Raw genomic sequence first — 21880 nt, 5'->3', positions numbered from 1 at the left:
TTCGCGAGGCAAATGATTCATCGGCCCTTGGAGCCAACGGTAGTGACCAACACCTTCAACCTCTGACCAAGCGTGGACTTCTGTGTCTTCATTGTGATACTGTCCTCCAAACACACCTTCTGGCTGACCGTCGTAGGCAAGCTCGACCTCAAATACAATTACTAGCGATCTGTTGCTCGGTATCCTCCGACGTCGTCGTGGTGCAGGCGGTTCTTCATCTCGCGGTCGTCTTCGTGAGCTAGTCGCTTGAGATGACATAACAAGTGTAGTATCTTGACTATCCATGTCCAAAGGCTAAAATGATGAGAGCAAACTATAGTTGCTAACAAAGTTCTACACTATCGAACTATGGGTTTTGGAGGTGCCCTCCCCCCTTTTTTATGCTACTTGATGAGCAAGCTTCAGCAAGAAGCTATCGTTGAATCGGCTTAGGTTTATGAGGATATCGTTGATGAAATTCTTGTACCTTTTTTGGTGCATTGGCAAGATTTTCGGCACGCTCCCACGTTCGTTCATTGATGTCGTATCCACTCCAATGCACTAAATACTCCAATTTTCTCCTATTACGCCGTGAATCTAGTACCTTTTCCACCTCGTATTCCTCATGGTTTTCAATTTCGATACTTGGTGGCGGACTTTGTACTCTTTGGGGAAAAGCTGACTCTCGATAAGGTTCCAACAAAGACACGTGAAAGACTGGATGTACCTTCATAGTAGCTGGTAACTCCAGACGATATGCCACCGGATTGATCTGCTTCCCGATAACAAATGGCCCTAATCTCCGATAGTCCAATTTGTCACATGGCCGCTTGGTCTTGATATTCCGTCGAAGAAGCCATACTTTACTTCCAACTTTAAAAGTAGGCGCCTCATTTCGATATTTATCTGCAGATGCCTTGTAACTCTCTTGGGCAGATTGCAATTGAAGCTTCAACGTCGCTTGAAGCTCCGATAGTTGCTTCACAAATCCTTCAGCTGCTGGGTTGTTATTTGCTGAAGAACTCAATAAATCGAGCTTGGGGTGGTATCCGTAGTTGGAGAAGAATGGTATTTGTTGAGTTGACGCATGAAGAGTGTTGTTGTATGCGAACTCAGCAAGCGGTAGATATGCAGTCCAATCATCTTGTTGATAGTTGATGCTGCATCGTAAATATTGCTCAAAAACTTGATTCACCCGCTCCGTTTGACCGTCAGTTTGAGGATGAAAAGCCGAAGAGAGCTTAATATCCACCTTCAATATCTCAAAGAGGGACCTCCAAAACTTGGATACAAACTGAGTACCTCGATCCGACACGATATCATCTGGTAGGCCATGATAACGATATATGTTATCAAGAAAGAGTCTTGCGGTGTCTTCACTTGACGATGTTTTCTTGCAAGGCACGAAATGCGCCATCTTTGTAAATCGATCCACCACAACAAAGATGCTGTCAAATGAATTCGATGGCGGTAGGTCCGTAATGAAGTCCATAGAAACTGAAGACCATGGTCGGTGCGGAATAGGCAATGGCTGGAGAAGTCCATACGAACGATGTCGAGGGATCTTGGATCTTGAACAAACATCATAAGAAAGGACAAATTCCTTCACATCCTTCCACATTTGGGGCCACCAAAAACCTCGTGAAATGAGCTCCAAAGTCTTGTTGAATCCAAAATGTCCCGCAGCTGGAAAGTCGTGGCGAGATTGAAGTACTCGGAGTCGAGTTGGTCCTTTCGGGATATACAACCGCTCCTCAAAATACAGAAGATCTCCCTCCACCTTAAACTTGTCATTATCGACACGTTGTTTGATGTCAAGAGCTATAGAATCCTCAATGGTCGCAGTACGTACCTCGCTGAGGAAGCCGTCATCGATAGTTGCAACAGTAGCAAAAATCCTGAATTTTTCTGGTTTCAACAATGTTGTACATTGTTGATCAAACGCTGCTTCTCCAGCCTTTGGCGCAAGATACGATCTCCTCGATAATGCGTCAGATAATCCTTGCTGTTTTCCAGGGCGGTAGGTGATAATAAAGTCAAATCGTGATAGAGACATATTCCATCGAGCTTGACGACGATTCAAAATTCGAGCTGTCATGAAGTACTCCAAATTCTTGTGGTCCGTATAAACAGTCACTGGATGTGCAGCTCCTTCGAGGAAGTGACGCCACTCTTGGAAGGCATCCACTATAGCAAGCAGCTCTTTGTCGTGGATCTCGTAGTTGATCTCAGCAGCAGAGAACTTCCGTGAATAGAACGCAACTGGGTGAAGCTTCTTGTCTATGCCCATCTGTGAAAGCACAGCTCCCAAAGCAAAATCTGAAGCATCGGTCTCTAAATAGAAAGCCTTTGCAAAGTCAGGGTGTACCAAGATTGGAGCCGTAGTGAATGCCGTCTTGAGATCTTGAAATGCTTTTGCTGCTTGTGATCTCTATTCGAGCTTGTCTTTGCTTGTTAGACGCGTGAGTGGTGCAGCAACTTGAGAATAATTCTTGATGAAGATCCGATAGAAGTTAGCAAATCCAAGAAAACACTGAACATCTCTAACCGTCTTCGGAACTTCCCAAGATATAATTGCTTCTACCTTTTTTGGATCCATCTTCAAGCCCTCTATAGTCGCAATGAAGCCCAAAAATTCCATCTCATTCTGGTGAAATTGACACTTCTCCAACTTGGCGTAGAGTCCTCGTTCACGTAGTTTTTCAAGAACCAAACAAACGTGCTTCTCATGTTCTTCTTCATTCTTGGAAAATATCAAAATATCATCCAGATAGATGACAACAAAGTCATCGAGGTACTCCCGAAAGATGTCGTTCATCATATGCTGAAAGACCGTTGGAGCATTGGTAAGACCAAAAGGCATGACATTGTACTCAAAATGGCCATACCTTATACGAAAGGCTGTCTTCCATTCATCTCCTTCTTTGATTCGCACAAGGTTGTAGGCTCCTCTTAAATCAATCTTTGTAAAAATCCTTGCACGTCCAAGTTGATCTAAGAGGCCGGAGATCAAAGGTAAGGGATAGCGATTTTTCTTGGTCATCTTGTTGAGTCCTCGGTAGTCCACGCACATCCGCAGTGAGCCATCCTTTTTCTTCACGAATAGGATTGGTGCTCCAGCTGGCGACTTTGAATGTCGAATAAAATTCTTGGCTAGATTCTCATCGATGTACTTCCGCAATTCTGCCAACTCCGTCTGCGATAGGTTGTATATTGGACCAAAAGGTGGTTGCGCTCCTTCCTCTAAGTCTATGGCGCAATCATATGGTCGATGTTCCGGCAGTATATCGGCGTTCTTCTTCTGAAACACGTCTTCAAAATCCCTATATTGCTCTGGTATATTCGATGTTGAGATATTCTCGCCGCTAGTTGGAGCTGCATAAATGACAAATGGTGCGCCTTCCTTGGACGATCTTAGGAACGCTCTCGCTCCAATAAACATGGATTTCTTCATGTAGGTTCTACCAACAAGTTTATTATTATTTTTTTCAGGAAATGTTATCCTTCGTAGCCTCCAATCAATGGACGGATTATGATCTTCTAACCAAGAAAGACCAAGGATAACAGGGCTTGATGGGGTTCTAATAATATTAAAAATAACGTGACTACTATGGTCCTTAAACACCACTTCTATAGGTTCTGATTCGTGGGTAACGTTGCCTGACAATAAGGGTCGTCCATCTATCACCTCTACGTGAACAGGTTTGGACTTCTGTACTAAACGGATCTTGTGGCATTTAGCAAACTCTTCATCTAAAAAACAAGTAGATGCCCCCGAATCCAATAAAGCTAAAGTTTTTTGTTTTTGAGGGCCTAAAAACAAAGGAATTATAAAACAACGGGCAGGTTGGACAGAGAAGGAGGAACCTGATTGTTGTCGTGATATTAGATTGTCCAGCCGCACGGTTCCTACTGTGGCTGGGCGTCGTCGTTTTCCGGAATCATCGCACTTCTAGTCTTGACAGGGTGCCAATTTTGCTTCTTTAGGTAATTTCCAACCTTGTGACCTTCTTCTCCACAGTACAAACATAACCCTTCCTCCATACGCCGTTTCTTCTCTGTTGGAGTAAGAGATCGGACACGCGCCGTGTCGATTTGCATGTCTGTTGCCTCCGAATGTGAATTTAAGCTATTTGCAGACATAGTCACGTCGTAACGAGTCATTTGGTGTCTTGGACGTTGGTCTTGGCGACGCTGGAATAGGCGGTTGTCACACTTTACAGCTTGGCTAATAGCTTCGTTGAGCGTTTGAGGATCAGGAAGAAATAACAGCAAGTCCTTCACATCATCCTTCAAGCCCCAATAAAACTGACTCACCAACGCCTCTTCACCCCAATTAATGTCACTTGCCAATTGTCTGAAATCCGAGGCATAGACTGATGCAGAGCGTGTTCCTTGTCGTAGCGATCGGATCTTTGTTGTAGCCCATCGAACTTTATCATGCTCGCCAAATGCTTCTGCAAACGCCTCCAAGAACGTTTCAAAGTTGCTCAGGATTGGCGATCGCTTCTCGAACAAGGAAGTAAACCAAGACAAAGCTTGTGCTGTAAGCAAGGTTCCAACAAGCCCAACACGCGCTTCCTCCGTCGGATAACGTTCGGGCTGTAAAATTGTTATCAACCTGATTTGGTTGACAAAACCTCGAAACTTGGAACGAGTTCCATCAAACTTATCCGGAAGACTAACTCGAGGCTCCTTTCGTTGTAGGACTACTCGATCTTGTTGAAATGGAGGTAGAACTGCTTCTTCTAGCGCAGAAGTTTGAGGCTGATATGCTTTAGATGGCGCTATCCCAGATGCTCCATTGTTATGGAGTCCTACCATGACTCCTTCGATCTTTGTTGTCCTATGTGACAACGAGGCAAGAGCATTTATGATGGCGTCTAGTTTGGATTCCAAACTTTCAGCCATTTTAACGTCTTAACCTTCGGCTAACCTTCAGAAAGAAGAAAAAAGAGTTTTGACAAGAAGACAATATTGGTTCAGAGGAGAGTACTCCGCAACCTCTAAAACGCCTTAAGACTCCAAGATGAGGGGTAATCCACTCTCTCCAAGAAGAATAAGGCTCCAATATTGAGAAAGAAGAGATATCAGTTTAGAGGAGGGTAATCCGCAACCTCTAAAAACACTAGCACACCTTCAAGAAGAGGGGTAATCCACTCTCTAACAAGAAGGAACTAGCTCTGATACCAGTGAAAATGCAGTCTCGACAAACTGTCACGGACACAAAATACAGACTTGAAATCTAACAAGAAGTTCAAGAAGAAGTGGCAGAACTAGATTAAACAGATGAGTACAAGAACAACACCAGGAAGGTGAGCTAGAACTCCAAGAGATGTGTTGTCGAGACTGAAGAACCCTTCAGCCTCGACTCCTATATATACTACTGAATAGGAAGCTTCTCGAGCTACTTCCGCTAACTAGGACGCTTCTCCAACAACTTCTACTAATTAGGAAACTTCTCGAGCAACTTCCTAGAATCTATCAGAATATTCTAGAACCTTCTAAGAATATTCTAGAACCTTCTAAGAATATTCTAGAACCTTCTAAGAGAATCTTTAGGGAATATTCTAAGAATCTTCTAGAACCTTCTAAAGGAATCTTTAGATAATCTTTAGAGAATATTCTAGAAGAATATTCGAAGAATCTTCCAATGTATGTCCATGACAACTATTCATTATTTTTTTCATGATGGTTATGATGGGTGGGTTGATTTATTAAAATATTGGATCTACTTAACAGTCTTCTTATTTTTTTATTTATGTATTCTTTAAAAAATATACTTTGTAATTATTTTAAAATATTAAAAAAATTATTTATTTATTTTATGATTAGAACAAATTTTAATGAATTTCTCAAATAATTTCTACAAATTTGTAGAAACTATTGTTTGTTAAAGATTCACTAATAAAGTCAATATTAACTATAGCACATTCTAACTCATTTGGAAGGAATTTATTGAGTTTTTAATATTTGTTAAGTAGTTATTTTTACTTATTTATCTTTCATAAATAACATGGATATCTTCTTTAGAAACTCTGATTTATAAATATAAATTTTAATTATTTATCTAATAATCTGTTATTTTGAAAAAAAAAAATTGAACAAGTATTTTCAAATTTTAACAAATTTTAATTACAATAATATTTTAATAAAATGTTAACAAAAGACATCTTTTATTTTTTCAGAACTTGTATCTTTAAATAATCATTTTAACTAATAAATTTATTTTGTTAATACAAAATATTAAGAAATTTTATTATTTTGTTATTAAAAAGAGGTGAGTAATATTTTATATTCTATATTTTTTATTAAAACAATTTAGAAAATATTGAAAATATGAAATAAAGAATGTTGAATAAATTAAAATGTTGTATAGATTAAAATGTTGGAATTAAATAATCAGATATGTATATATATATATATATAACATATAGTATATATTGCTTGTATTGACAATGTACTACTCCAATTAGTATGCATATATATTTAGTCCTATACCAAGTACTGTTACATTAAAAATAATATATTTTCTCAGTTCTATATCCATTCTGACAAAGTTTTGCAGCCCCTCTATTGTACCATTTTACCAACTTTCCATTTTTCCCATTAATAATACCAAAACTGGACATGAAATACGATTATACTACTACAATTTATGATCAATGTCAATAGTATATAAAAATAAAATAAAATAAATGAAAATATTATTAGTAGTAGTATTCTCCCAAAATCACACATTTTAACTCTCCCCAACAACATAGCAATGCAAGTTCCCGCCAAGGTCAATGTCCACGTAGGACAATTCTCGGTCCAAGTGTCAGTATGACGCAATTTCATCGTGGCAGTCAGTACAATCCGACTAGACTCACAGTCGACGTCACTCTTACGCCACTGCGGCTTCCCAAATCAATAGCTTCTTGCCGCGTGGAGACCCATGTCACAGTAAGCTATAATGTCAGTCATCCATATGTCCATCCACTTCATTCATCCACTTGAACCTGGCGATATCAAGACTGAGGTTGGTGGTGTCAGTGTTTGTTTTTTGATACTGTCAAAGAGTCTGGTCTGTTTCGAAAGAGAGCTTGAGTCGGCATTTGCGATGCGGATGTCGAAGGAAAACTTTGCGGAGTTGAATTTGTAGAGTTTGTTGAGCTTGCAATCGGAGGGAAGTTTAGTTAAGAAAATAGCCATTGGCTGGTAGGGAAGTGTAGGCGTTCAAATCGGCCATAGGCAAGCAAACCCAATGTGAGACAGGAAAGGATTTTCAGGAATTAGGGTTTAGGACGCTGCTGTTTTTTTGTCTGATCTGTGCTCTTTAGGGTGGAGTCGACGATGGCGGAAGGTAAGATTCGGCGTCGCAGTGGCAGTGCCAAGCCTGATTCCACTCACCAGCAGGATCCTGCAGCTGGTGTGGACGACGATGTCGTTCGTAATGCGCCCGTGCTCACCATAAAATGGACCAAGCTCGCCATTCTGGCGTTGTTCCTGCTCACGCCGTACCTGTCTTTGCTTTATTTGCTTCCTATCGAGCGTGGCCTGATGCGCTCCATTCTCATCAACCTCGCCATGAGTGTCGTCGGATTCGGCGGCACGATTCTGCTCATTCCTGTCGCTTCCAAGTATGTTCTTCGGCGTAATATGTTTGGCTACGATATCAACAAGCGCGGCTCGGCTGCCGGGAAGGTCAAAGTGTAAGTTCGATTGCTTGATGCTTCTTGTTGCGTGATGGCTTGGAGTTGTTGTGCAGTGCTGATTAGTCAGGATATGCTGTGGTTGGTTTTGGCAGGCCGGAGTCGTTGGGATTGGTGTCGGGCATTGTGTTTTTGGTGGTGGCAATTCTGTTTCAACATTTTATCTTCAGCCAAGAGAACAGCATCTCCGATTCCTATCCGCCTGAAAATGCTGTACGCAATTATTTCCAGCCTTTCTTGTGGTAATTCATCATTGTAGGAGTTTTTTTTTAGAATGGTTCCTTTGAGGCTTGGTAATTGTCTATCCAGCCCTCTTGATCTCATGCTGTGGAGAAGCACACTTGAATTACTCTGTCGTGGTTGGAGAGAGTGGCCATATGAACTGTTCAATCTCAGTATTACGGGTCTTTATGTATCAAAATTACCATCTTGTGTTCAGCTCGACCTGCACATAGTTCAGGATTTAAGATTCAAACTTGTTGCATCGTATTCACCTGGAATCTAAGTATTGGGCAAACCTGCTTCATAGTTTCCGTGGTATTGACTTACACGAGAGGTTGACTTATCATCATTTCACAGAAAGTCTTTTACTTCTTTGCAGACTCGACCAGTACTAAGTTTTTCAACAAACTCACTGGATTTTTAGGAAACATATTGCTCAAATCAGTAGATGTGATTTAGTACTCATTGGGACTGTCCAACGACTGTCTCATGAAGTTTGATGCACCTCTTCCCGTAGAATTGATATTTTAACAAAGTTTTTGCCTTTCTTAATGAGGATCTGATGTGGTTTCTGGCAGTGGTTGACAGAGTACTACGCAGCACTGGCGAGCATTTGCTTCATGATCTTCCTGGGCTTCGTTGATGACGTTTTAGACATCCCATGGCGTGTGTAAGTATTAGTTTTGTCGTTGATATGATAAGTATCACCCCTTTTTTCTTTTTCTTTTTCTGCTTCTTCTCCTCCCCCCCCCTTTTTTTTTCATTTTTTTTCTCCCCCCCCCCCCACTTCAGCCTTTTGATCGTTTCTGTCGATCCCTTGTTCTTCAGTTTTAGTCACTTCTGCGGAGGATATCAAATATTGTTACTCATAGATATATTTGTGGCATTTCTTGCAGCAAACTGTTTCTCCCATCAATTGCAGCCCTTCCCTTGTTAATGGCGTATGCTGGGAGGACCAACATTGTTATTCCAAAACCTTTACGCCCCACTTTAGGGTTTAACGAACTGGATCTGGGTAAAAATTGATTTGAAACCATCTGTGAGCAGGGTCTCCTTTAAGACTAGTTTCTTTCTTGTTTTTGTCGCTAATTCGTATCCTTCGCTTGCTTGTCTGTTTCGGCAGTACTTATATGTTGTTCAAATCATTTTTGATTGTTGGAATGTCTTTTCGTGGCAACCTGTGCTATTGCAGGCTGGATATACAAACTGTACATGGGACTGCTCGCTGTTTTCTGCACCAACTCAATTAATATTTTGGCTGGTGTGAATGGATTGGAAGTGGGTCAGACTGTCATCATTTCGTGCGCAGTAAGCTTTCTACACTTAATTTCCATCATTTTGAGGTGTAGGAATATTCATCGTGTGAAGTAATTTTATCGTAATTTTAGCTTTCAGTGTGCGCACATGTTTTTCTTCCAATACTTCAGTTTCCATCACAAGGGTCGAGCCAGAAAGTAGACAACTCCTACGCATGATGTATGAGAAGTTTAATGAGCATAGTTGTCGGTTCCCATACTCGTACTTTACTATTGAACTAGTTCAACGGTCGCTTGGAACTCTTTCTGCTAGCTTCGATGATGTTCGTTAGTTCTTTAAGAGTTGTGGTATTTCAAGAATAGGTGTAAGATACAAGACTAGCAACATAATTCATTAGTTAGTGACCAACATCTTTCACAGGTTGATACTCGGATTACGTCAGAGTAAAGCGCTCCTCAGAAACTATTTTGCTTCGTCTTTGAGAAATTCTTATCTTACTCTTTTCAAGTGTGGACACTTGAATTTCTTGTGATGTGTCCACAAATTTATCTTTGCGTTGATACAGTTACGCCCTTCTTCAGTAACTTATTTGCTGTGTGTAAAGCTTTTCAACATTATTGCTGTATCTTGGTATCGCTTTGAGAAAACATTTATGCCTTTAAAGGTTAAAGGGTTCGATATCGTATGGACTTTGAACAATTTAGGGTCAGGATTTTGCAGCAGTTACTAGAATAGTGGATGTTACGTAGGTGTTAATAGAATAGTGAATAGTGGCATTTGTTATGCAGGTGTTGATACACAATGTGATGCAAATATCCCGCAGTGAAGAGACCAGACATGCTCATGCCTTCTCCTTGTATATTATGCAACCATTTGTTGCAACTTCTCTTGGATTACTGGCTTTTAACTGGTAAGCTTGAGTGATTATCTCGATCAATTACGTTGTTCCATGATAAGGTCTTTTGTAGAATTGCATTTGATTGTCATGAATCCTCTCTGATTTTATGTTCATTGGAATGGCTCGTGTATCTTTGACTGCTGAGTCAAATTTTCAAATGACTTGAACTCCGGAATGTCGGGAAATATTCGCAGGTATCCTTCATCAGTGTTTGTTGGTGATACGTACACCTATTTTGCGGGAATGGCTTTGGCAGTAGTAGGCATCCTTGGTCACTTCAGGTGATGCCGTCATTTTTGTAGTCAATGTTTTTGCCTTGATTGAACTTGTTGGGCTGATCGAATGCGGAGTTCCTGGCTTTCTGAGATGGTATCAAGTTGTGATTGCAACCCAATTAAGTACCACTCTTTTTGGTGAAAGACTGACATCATCCTTATATGGTTATGCAGTGAGACAATGTTGTTATTCTTTCTGCCCCAGATTCTTAACTTCCTATATTCCATTCCTCAGGTAAGTTGTATTATGCAAATGTTCAATCTTTAAAGAGATGCTCCTTGGGATTTTTACGTGTCTTCAAAAATATCGATCGAGTTCTCAATTCAAGTATCATATCTACTTAGCATTGATGTCTCCAATCTCGATTCAGATTTTATCACTAATATATGCTGTGTTCCTTTCAATTGTTAGTAGTTGTTCAAGATTGTGCCCTGCCCACGACATCGATTACCAAGGCAAGTTGCTGAAACAAATACCTCAATCAAAGCTCGAGGTTTATGATATATATATATATAGTTCTATTCTTGAACTCCCCAAGTCTACTTATATTTTTCTATCGATTCTGATGGTCAATTGTCCACCATACATTTGCATAGAGTTAGATCTTCTGAATTCGAGGCAATGGCCATTTCTATTTGATGGTAACTATGATCTCTGACACCTGGTTGGTTACAACAGCTTCGATCCACACTCGGGGCTTCTTATCGGCTCCAATGACATGAATCTTGTCAATCTCTTTTTGCGTTGGTTTGGGCGTTGCTCTGAGCAACAGCTTTGTATACGGCTGTTGATTTTCCAGGTATGAATATTTTAGTTTCCCTTATCTTCCTAATGTTCTCGTGTAGTTAAGTTTTTCAGAAATAGATGCAGGTTTCTCTATACGAAGTGGGGATACATTTGGTGCATTTCGGAATGAGTAGTGTGGTTTATGTGTCCGCAGGTATTGTGCTGTGGGTTCTGTTTCGGGCTTCGATACCTAATGGCTGGCTGGTACAAATGACGGCAATTTTGAGAGCATGACTTGTGTAGTCGGTCCAATGTAAGGACTAATTTGTTAACAGAGACTGAGAGTGAGGTATCCGTCAAGTGTACAACCAGATTCAAAACACTTCAAAATAATATCCATTTAGAGCAGAATGTTTTGTTAGAAACCTTATCAACACTGCACCTGCCGGGAAAGTTATGCTGTTAGTTGCTTCAGCTCTGACATATTCCTTTCCAGAAGCATCTATACAAACCTTTTCTGGCGATGGTGGGTTCTTCCTACCGTTATTGGTAATCTTTCTGTGCCAGTATCAATTTGATGCCAAGCAGATCCCGAGATTTGCATAAGAGTTTCATAGGTTTGCGTATTATATTTACCAGTAAGTCAATGTCTGTATTTACACGTGAAACTAAAACAATTGTATGCACTTCTAAAACAAAATGATGTAAACAGTAAAAGCAAAGCAAATTTAAACATTGTGAGTTTAATTCAATCACACAAGGTGAAGACATGCTAATTAACTAAATAATACAAAGACAGATGTCTTTCATATTTTTACAGTACAGTTTGATACTCTCTTTTCGAAAGAACTCATAGATAAAAAATATTGCGATTGTTTTTCTGATAATTCGAAAACAATTATATACGATAACAATGTAGGTATATTTTATAGTAATAACAAAATAAAAGTAGAATTATTTTCGTGATTTTCAAAATAACCTATTCAAAATATGTGAATAGCCATCATTTTAATGAGAGAAATACTTTTGAATTTTCTTTGCCTCAACCTGTATATATTAAAGACTTGTCACTACAATTCTACTAACACTTTAATTACATGTATATCTTAAAATTTGTGATGTATTCAATATCTAACTTATATTTTTTGTATTAGTATTTTAATTCATTTTCATTACATGAGAAGTAAAAGAACATGTATAAAGATGGCTCTTTTTATTTAGAATATCGAACACATATTATTTATTTAATACTAAAGTTGAAACTAGACTTTACATAATTAAATAAAAAAAACAATCAATAACAATACAAACCTATTAGATTTTACTTATGGCATAAAATCAAGGCCATTAAAGACCATATGACTTCTTTAAAAATCATAACAATTGAAGCAAATATGATTGTTAGAACTTAAATTTCAATTAACAACTTGGTAGTAAGGAGATATGTAAGGCCAAATAAATTTCTACATGCAATGTGGACTAAAAAGATATTTAAATTTGTGTGTGTTGTTTATAAAGCCTCAAACAAGATAACAATTTAGAAGTATATATCAAATTAAGTTAAAATAAATTAAACCAGATAAAAATAAATATGGAATTTTATCTCATATTAATGATGTCCTAAATAAATTAACAAGTATAAGTTGCTTTATTTGTATTGATTTGAAGTCAAATTGCTACCTAATATATATTTTAAAATAATTAAAAGACTATGTTTTGAATAACTTGTAAATTTTGTAACACTTTGAAGTATATTGGAATTTGCTCTACCAATACTTAACCTATGCAAATATATATATATATATATATATATATATATATATTTTTATGAATTCATAATTAATTTGAATTTTTTTCTTGAATATATATATATATATATATATACATAAGTGTTTTTTTATCAAGCACTTTTTAATTATTTTTTTCTTGTATTTTTACCCTAGTAATAAAAAGTTAATTATTGAGGATCTATTTAAAATTTAAAGAATCATAATCTGATGCAATTCTAAAGTATTTTTTTTGCATATGTATATATATATATATATATATACACACACACACATGCATATTATTTTAAAGCACCATTTCAATTACCGTAAATATATATATATATATATATATAATATTCAGAAGAATAATAATGGATACAATCATAATACATGAACTCATGTATGTATGTGCATGTTTGACATTAAAATAAGTGAAGTGTATAAAGTATAACAGTACCAATTAAAAGCACAGGATACTAATTGACTTTGCATGTATTTGTTACCTTTGGTCAGACCCATAGAAAGCGTATACACAATAAAGTGAAAAATAAATAAAAAATAAAAATAAAAGGTGCGACTTGGGGGAGAATTTCGAATGATTGAACCCTGCATTATTATTATTGAGCTCTGCTGTACTAGCATCAATTAAGGTGTTGAAACCCCTTCGGCCACACCCCATAACACCCACGCCACTCTCTGTTTTTATTTTTCTTTCATAACAAACAGAGGGGTTTCTTCATGTTGAAAAAAAAAATATTTTTTTACTAATTTTAAATTATTAAATAATAAGCACAGAAAATAAATATCTAAGGTCAAAAAGAAAAAAGCAAAAAGAGAAAGCAGAAGCACGCTCTGAAGACAAGGCCTTGAGAAATAAGCCCAGTTTTTATTTTTCTGTTCATTTTTTATTATTATTAAAGCTGAGAGGGGGGGGGGGGGGGGGGAGTCTTTTAAACCCAGTTAGTTGTCCTGGAGTACACACTACATTCAAGCCCAATTTACCACAACATTCCTGCAGCAAGATTGCAAGATAGTGAAATGAAACGCCCCCATTCACTGAAAACATTTTGTGTCAGTATCCCATCAAACTCATTGCCATCATGCACCTCATCAGCCTCTACGAAGCTCACCACTTTTTTGGTTTTTGGTTTTATGTTTTTTTGCTGTTTTTAGGACTTGAGAGAGTAAACTTCCTTGCTATTGATTGTACTAAATATTTCAACATAGTCCAGAGCTTTGATCAGGCTTAAAAGGTTTTTGCATGTAGCAATCTCCGGTAATTGCCAACTCTACGAATCTAGATAATGCGGAGTTTTTCTTGCCTTGTACAAAGCCGTTGTTGTGGCTTGGCTTTGGAGGAAAATGCTTGAGCTTCAATCAGAAGATGACTCAATTCCTGGCGGAGGATGGAATGTTTTATTGCTGTCCTTTTACTCAGATAACTGCAATGGTTTTGTTTTTGTTATTATTATTATTTTCTGAGTGCATTGCGCAGATGTTGCAATGCTGCATGTGTAAGTGTGATCAAAAGACAGCTGAAAGTGCTTCACTGTTGATTGAAGACTTTTTACAACGTACTGACGATGAAGGGTGGGTCGTGAGGGACGATTGCATCTGGGTTGCATCGGGGTAAAAAAGTTTGCACAATAAGCCAAGTCTGACCGTCGATGTTTATGTTCTACAGAAGACCTACAATCAAGTGTGTGTCAAAAAATATGTATATTTATATATACGTGTGTGTACGTGTAAAAGAAAATGATCAAAACAACTTCATTACAAAATAATCAATGCAAGCGACATGAAAAAGACTACATGACACGGAGCATACTTTGTGCGTGAGGCAGCAAAAGTCGAGACATGTAGGGTTGGAGTCAGGGGAGCTTCAGATTGTCAGAGAGCGAGGTCAGGAGGTGATTTTCTGTGGGCGGGGCTGCAAAATCATGAGCTCATTGTCGAGGCCCGAATAATTCCAGACACCCCATCAGTGAAGCGAGGCAGCAGCAGCAGACGTGGACTTGCAGCGAGACGCGCTGCGAAGTGAGAATCGAAAACACGATTAATGAGTGGTGCGCCTTTGAAACTGAGAACGAAAAGCATCTCCACATCCATCCGCAAGCGCACGAAAAACTTCATGGTTCTTACGTGACTGGTCTCCCCTTGTGTGTGAGTGCATGCATGCTGCACCGCGTGCTCAGACACCGTGTCAGACCCAATCCAGTTTGCTTTTTTCCAGGAAGAATAAATTTCCAACACAGAGGCCTGTGCTCTTTTTCTCTCTACATCAAGACTTTAGAGCAGGGAAGGATCACGTTACGAACCCACACTGCAGTTCTTCTGCTTCCAGGATTTCGAATCGACAACCACGGTTGGCTCTAAATGGGAAGAGTAATTGCAAGTGATTGATGGAAGTCAACTCGAAAGTGGGCGATAACTATTTCCTGAATCAGTCCGTTTGAGCGTTACCCACTGAGCTCTCTCCTTTTGTCAAACCGGAATTTAAGATCAACGCCATCAATCAACCGTGTTAGATCGCATGTGCAATTGCGGATCTCTGGAAGTTATGACCCGGGAAGCGGTGACGCGGGACTTGGGTGTGAATTCTGTGTCGGTTACTGTTTCATGAACGCTGCTTCAACTGTGCTCTAAAGAAAGATTAAAAAACAAAAACAAAAACAGAGAAGGAGAGTAAATAATGGTGAAGTGGTGGACAGATGGGCAACCAAGGCGACGATGATGATGATGATGATGTTGATGAAACCCAGCAAGGTTCTTTCAAGCGAACCAGGACAAAGTTAATGAATCAGGAAAACCGTGATGCACAAGCGCCCTTCAGACTGATTGCTTTTAAGTTCAAAAGCAACATGGGTTATCCGAACTCCGCAAAACGGATACCAGTCACACAGAGAAGCACGACAAAGCACCGCCAAGTCTCCAATCGATTTCTAACCACCTACTTACTTACTCTCTCGCTCTCACATGTTTCCCACCCTCTTGGTATTTCAAAATTTTGCACACACCTCTCTCCCCTCCTCTCCCACATCGACAGTCATCCATGCATCATTCCTCGGCGCGGATGGGGCTCTGTGCCAAAAAGGAGAGGGAGGGGGGGAGGGAGGGAGTGAGGGAGGCCTGTGAGTGCTCAAAACGAAAACGAGGCATCCATCCTGCTGTTGTTTGCGATGGGCGATGGACCAGCAGGGCAAGAGCGTGGGATTTGTGGGGACGCAAAGGCAATTGGGTGGGTGCGGATCCAAAAAGAGGGGCCCTACAACGCAATGCATTGGCGGTGCTTTGTTGTGCTTCTCTCTGTGACTGGTATTCGTTTTGCGGAGTTCATCGACCCACATCATTGCACCGCTTTAGACCCTATCCTCGTTTTCAATGTTCCCAGCCATTGCCCTTGTTCCTAAAGCTGTCGCCGCCATTCCCCCAGTTCCCGACCCCAGCCCCCATCCACAGTCCCGTCTGCAGCCCCATCCTCAATCTCGACCCCCATCCCTGTTTCAACGGCGTCATTGCATAGAATTTATAAGCTAGTCTTATACACTCAGCTTGAAGTTCAAAGCAACTTAGCAAAGCTTCAGAATTTGGGTCTTGCAATTGAATCACAGCAAATTTTGAAAAAACCAAGTCATGGTGCCTATCAACTCAAGAAAAATGCATTTCAATTTTTTTTTATACTCAAGATGATACAAGACAAAGAAAAGTAAATGTCCTAATAAAATATCCAACAAAGAATCAAAAATGTATGCTTCTAAATTTTCAAGTGATTCCTCTGTTTTGCAAAACAAGCAAGTTGAATTCTAAGCACTTCATCAGTAGTGCAAGAGTTGAACTACAATGAGGAAATGAATCAATAAGACAATTTTAAAAATTGACATCGCTCTTTTTAGCTCTCTCTCTCTCAATGGTGGGCCAAAGGGATCAGTCTAGTCACGAATCGAATATGAAACCCATCTAAATTACACTCAAATGCTTCCCCTTTACAATCCTGCAACACCTATTCCATGCCTATTGAATTGATAGAAAACTGACATAGTAAAGACAAAAAGCACCTGAAGAAGATTACTTATTGAAGTTGTGAAGAAATATGGTTATGGCCCACTAAAATGACAATAAAGTGTGGAGTTAGAGCTACAATGGTGTGTACAATCTTTGTACACAAGCTAAGAAGGGAGCAGATTCTGTATTGCAAATGTAGAGTTGTCAGTTAATATCTATGATAGTATTAATATTACTCTTATTTGTAGCTCTTCTAGTCATAGTATTCATGTTGATTGGTGGAGTTTTCTTAGCTCCTCTACTCTATAGAGTCAGTGCTTATTATACCCTCTTCTACTTTATCTCTTTATTGAGTATTATAAATTAGTGGAACTCCTCCACGTATTTTGACAATCAAGATAAAGAGGTGTTTTTTACTATAATGTAAGAAGAAAGTGGACAAAAATTGCTTTAAGAATCAAATGATTTTGAAAGAGCACAAAAAAAAGATGAAGAACAAGCAATTGAAGAAAATGACATTGTTAAGCGCTTTCTAGATGATGTCACTATAGAAGCAGAAGACGAAGTAGTAAAATATAATGTCTTCCATTTTGATGACATATAAAAGGACAAAGAGAGGGCTTACAAGAAGTCTATGCAGTCAAAGAAGTGATAGATAATCTATTCAAGTTCCAAGTAAGAATAAGCATTTTATTGAAGAAGAAAAAAACTTGAGGAGTTCAATGAAATAGAAGAAGAATCAGCTAGAGCATTGTCTACTTCAAAAAAATTAACAATTAATGAGGAGCCAGAAATTTTTAATTATAAGATGGTAGTTGAGAAGAATCATGTTAAAGATCACCTTGAAGGCCAATCCATTGCATCAATCAACCAAAAACATGGCAATGATGAAAAAAAAAAACTTGTTAAAAAAAACAAGTTAGGTTCTATTGGTATTTATGCAATGTTTGCTTTTTGAAGCAATACATAAACAGTCAAACTATGGATTATCATTAAAACTTGTTGTTCAGGAGTTTGCTAATATTGCTATAACAAAAAGTGATTTGGAGTTGTATGAATCTGCCTTTGATTCTTTTTCTCCTTATATATCAAAAAATGAACATGAATAAAAGAACATGTTAGATTTGAATACGGGAGATATTAAAGGAGACGTGATATATGAACTTGATTTCCTTGACTTTAAATCAATGAAAGAATTCTATACATTAAGTCTAGACAAGGTTGTTATTGTAGAGGGGATTGCAGTTGTTGAAAGAAAAGAAGCCTCAAGAATGAAAGATGTTGTTGCAAAGAAGGCTTGTGGGGTCACAAGTGCCCTATTCCATTGAAGAAGACATTGATGCATTTGTAATAGAGCTCTCGGTTGAAAAGCCTATTATTCAAGAGGTTAATGCATCCATTGCTAAGATCAAGGAAGTTGAGTAAATAGAAACTAATACTTATTTTGTGCTTTTGTTGAAAAGTTGTTAGAAGAGCAAGAAGTCGAAGCCTAATCAAAGTCCAATCAGTTGGAAGAAAAGTTGAAGCCTAAGCATCAAAGAAGCAAAGTTCAAAAGAAGATGTAGGATAAAATAAAGAAATAAACTTTGAAATACTACAATATCTCAAGTATAAGATACATGTAAAATTTGAATTTCTCCAAATTTACTCTAATTCAATTACAAGATCCAAATTCTAAAGCTTTTCTAAGCCACCTTGATCTTCAAGTTGAGTATGTATAAGACCAATATATGAATTTCAGGAAGTACTGTCATTAAAAAAAAGGATGGAAGGTCAAAAGTTGAGCCTACAGATACAAGCTGGGGGGGGGGGGGGTTGAAATTGGAAGGAATGGAGGCAATGGCTAGAAATAGGGAGAACTGAGGTGACAATTGGAAATAAGAGGAAGAGGTCCAATGATGTGGGTTGATTAAATAAAAATTTGGGTAACTTTATATATATATATATATATATATATATATTCTTAATCTTTTTTTTGCAAAAGAAATTCTCATGGATTAGAAGAGACCTTGAAAACCTTGTCTTTTGCAAACATTTTTACATAAAATAACTTTCTAGGATGGATATCCAAGCATTGAGAATTTTTTATCATAACAAGAATTATGGATAATTTTGTTATTTTTAAAATTTTGAAAAAATAGCTACATATTTGCAATTTATAGATAAATTATATATATATATATAGCAAAGATATGTAATTGGAAAGAAATTAGAGTTATTTTTAAATATTTATTCTATATAGAAATATAGGAGTATTTATACAAAGATAAAAAAAACAAAAAATTAAGAGATTTCTTCTTTCATTCTCTTTAACTTTTCTTCTTTTTCTATATATTTTGGTATATATATAAATAAAACTTCTTTGAGAAATATCTAATTGTATGAGTAATTTCAAACTATATGTTGTTTTCTATTTCACATGTCTAAATTTAAGTAATATGATTTGAATATCTCTATGTTTATAACACATAGGCCTTGTATACTAATATGGCAACATCAATGCATAATTCTTCTCAATTATGTCTATTTATGTATTATTTTCTATAAAATAATGTCAAATCATATGTAATTTGTTAAAATCTTTTTTAATTTAGACATATACACCATAAACCAAAATTTATTTAATTATTCAATAATAGGAGTATTCTAATTGATTAATCAATTTGATTATGGAATAAATATTTAATGTTTTATTTATATTCATATAACATGAACTACATGTAATTTTTTATTTTTTATATATAGTATTATGATACTAGAAATATAAATTCATAAAATTAGTTGCTTCAAATATATTTAAGTTATCTTTAAACTAACATTTATATTTGATTTACTCTAATATATATATATATATATATATATATATAAACACATATATTCTAAAAATCAAAAGTATGCTATATTCTTTTTATGTAACAAAGATTTAATCTACTACTTTAGATGCAACTAATGCATTAATTGTATATATATATATATATATATATATATACTAAATAAGATCTCTAATAAATCTGTGACATCTTTATTAAGTCCATCGTTTAAAGTTATGTTTGACCAAATTTTATTCTTACAATCCATATTAATTTCAACCTTGCATCATATACAAATTGCAAGCCAACTCTCTATAACTCTCTCTCTCTCTCTCTCTATATATATATATATATATATATAATTACTTAGCCTTTGTGTAATTAAGTCATCAAGTTGGATTAAGATAATTCAAAAGAACTTCTTGCTCTAATCTATAATTCTAGATAATGTATTTAATTAAAATAAATTTTATATATACATATGTATTTTTGAATTATTTTTAAATTATAATTTTAAATAAACATAAAATTAAAAAAATAAATATATAAATATTTTGAATATATTTTGAGTATATATGTGTGTGTATATATATATATATATATATAATAAATTATATTTAGTTTAATAAAATAACAAAATAAATTACTCTCATAATTATGATGAATGTGGTTGGTTTTCATTGGTTTTAGATCCAGAAGTAGAAAAATGAATGTTAAAGTCATTTTTATTTTCATAATGGTTAGGATGGCTAGATCATTTAGTAAAAGCCTATATCTATTTAACATCTGTGTGTGTGTGTGTATATATATATATATATATATAATTACACAATATATATAATAACTTTTAGTTTTTAACATTATTTCCATATCAAGTGTATAAAAGTTATTACATTCCTTAATAATATATAACCAAGAAATTGAAACTAAGAAATAATTCTTGTACAAACTTTGTATGTAATACTTTTTTTAAAAAAATTAGGCTATATTATATATATATATATATATATATATATATATATATATAATGCTCATATACTGATGCAGATATAATGTGTAAATAAAACTTTCCATTTTATGTTAGCTGTTGTTGTTATTAAAAACTTCACAATTACTGTGTGTTGGGGAAAACATGAAACAAATTGGATGTTACAAATACTTAATATAGACACATTGACTTTTTGGTTTATTTTCAATCAAATGTTGCAGTAACAATACAATATTTGCATGAAATAAAAATATAGCTTCAAATTTAAAATGAAAAATATCTCCAAGTATTCATATTCATAGTTATATCAAATTCTTTCATGATTTTTTTTTTATATTCATGTGATAATAAAAAATAATCATTTCAAACAGAAAAACTAAAACGTCATATAAATTGTGATCGAATTCAAATTTTATGAACATGAACACAAACAAATGAATCTATTACAAATTAGCCATGCAAAGAATACAATGTATTTTTAAAAAATTGAAAGTAATGATAGAAAGAGGTGCAAACATGATGGTAAATATATAAATATAAATACCTTTTAAAAATATACTCTAAAAAAATGAATCTATAATACAATGAAATTTTTTCCATCTTTTAAAATCTGGTTCAGAAATTCTCTTTTTGCATTGATAATTGTTATCAAGAAAGATATATATATATATATATATATATATATATAAAATAAATAAAATTCAAATTTTCCTTCTTTTTTTCTTTTTCAAAAAAATGAATAAAAAAAATAAAAGTATACATTTCAACACCAATATTTATACAATAATTTCACTTTAACTTTCTTGATTATTTCTTAAATTAATTTTTGTATATATGTGCTTCCTTTTATTTTAATTGATAATCTATTTATCTATATGTGCATTCATCTTGCAGCAATTGAACCACAAAAGAAACTGCAATTTCATGTCTACAAGTTCATATATTAATAGTAAAAAATAGCTTCAAGCCCAGAATTGAAATGCACTGTTTGAGTCTATCTTCATCAAATACGGAATAGCATAATAACTGCACATATTTAAGTACTAATATCCAGGTCAATTCTTTACTTTTGTACCTTTATTTCATGACAGATTGCAGCAACATTGGTAAATGAATTAACCAGTTTCTTCGTTTCATTTTATTTCAACTTTAATTTTCATATATATATATATATATATATATATACACACACACACAAACATACATAGAATGACTGATTTGTGCTTATCATTATTTGAGGATTAGAAACCTTCAATCAT

The 21880-nt window shown here is 36.0% G+C and overlaps 1 protein-coding gene across 2 annotated transcripts; it reads left to right on the top strand.

Annotated features, from left to right (window-relative positions):
• The first annotated feature begins 7026 nt into the window (after positions 1-7026).
• On the top strand, positions 7027-11666 carry LOC112279140 (uncharacterized). 2 transcript variants are annotated; one of them, XR_016500420.1, is made up of 11 exons: positions 7027-7673; positions 7769-7886; positions 8474-8565; positions 8792-8910; positions 9088-9203; positions 9941-10062; positions 10245-10331; positions 10500-10560; positions 10738-10781; positions 11005-11125; positions 11267-11666. XR_016500420.1 is itself a non-coding variant. In XM_024513284.3 (11 exons), the coding sequence occupies exons 1-11, from the start codon at positions 7315-7317 to the stop codon at positions 11324-11326; spliced, it is 1296 nt and encodes a 431-aa protein (XP_024369052.1). In that variant the 5' UTR covers positions 7027-7314; the 3' UTR covers positions 11327-11666. The 2 variants fall into 2 exon arrangements, 1 of the variants encoding a protein (XP_024369052.1); XM_024513284.3 differs by having other exon boundaries at positions 10741-10781.
• The last annotated feature ends 10214 nt before the right edge of the window (positions 11667-21880 follow it).

This window comes from Physcomitrium patens, chromosome 2, assembly GCF_059467195.1.
Source record: "Physcomitrium patens ecotype Gransden chromosome 2, ASM5946719v1, whole genome shotgun sequence".
NCBI lineage: Eukaryota > Viridiplantae > Streptophyta > Bryopsida > Funariales > Funariaceae > Physcomitrium > Physcomitrium patens.
The sequence above is the reverse complement of the archived record's forward strand: the minus strand, read 5'-3'. Positions and strand labels throughout refer to the sequence as shown.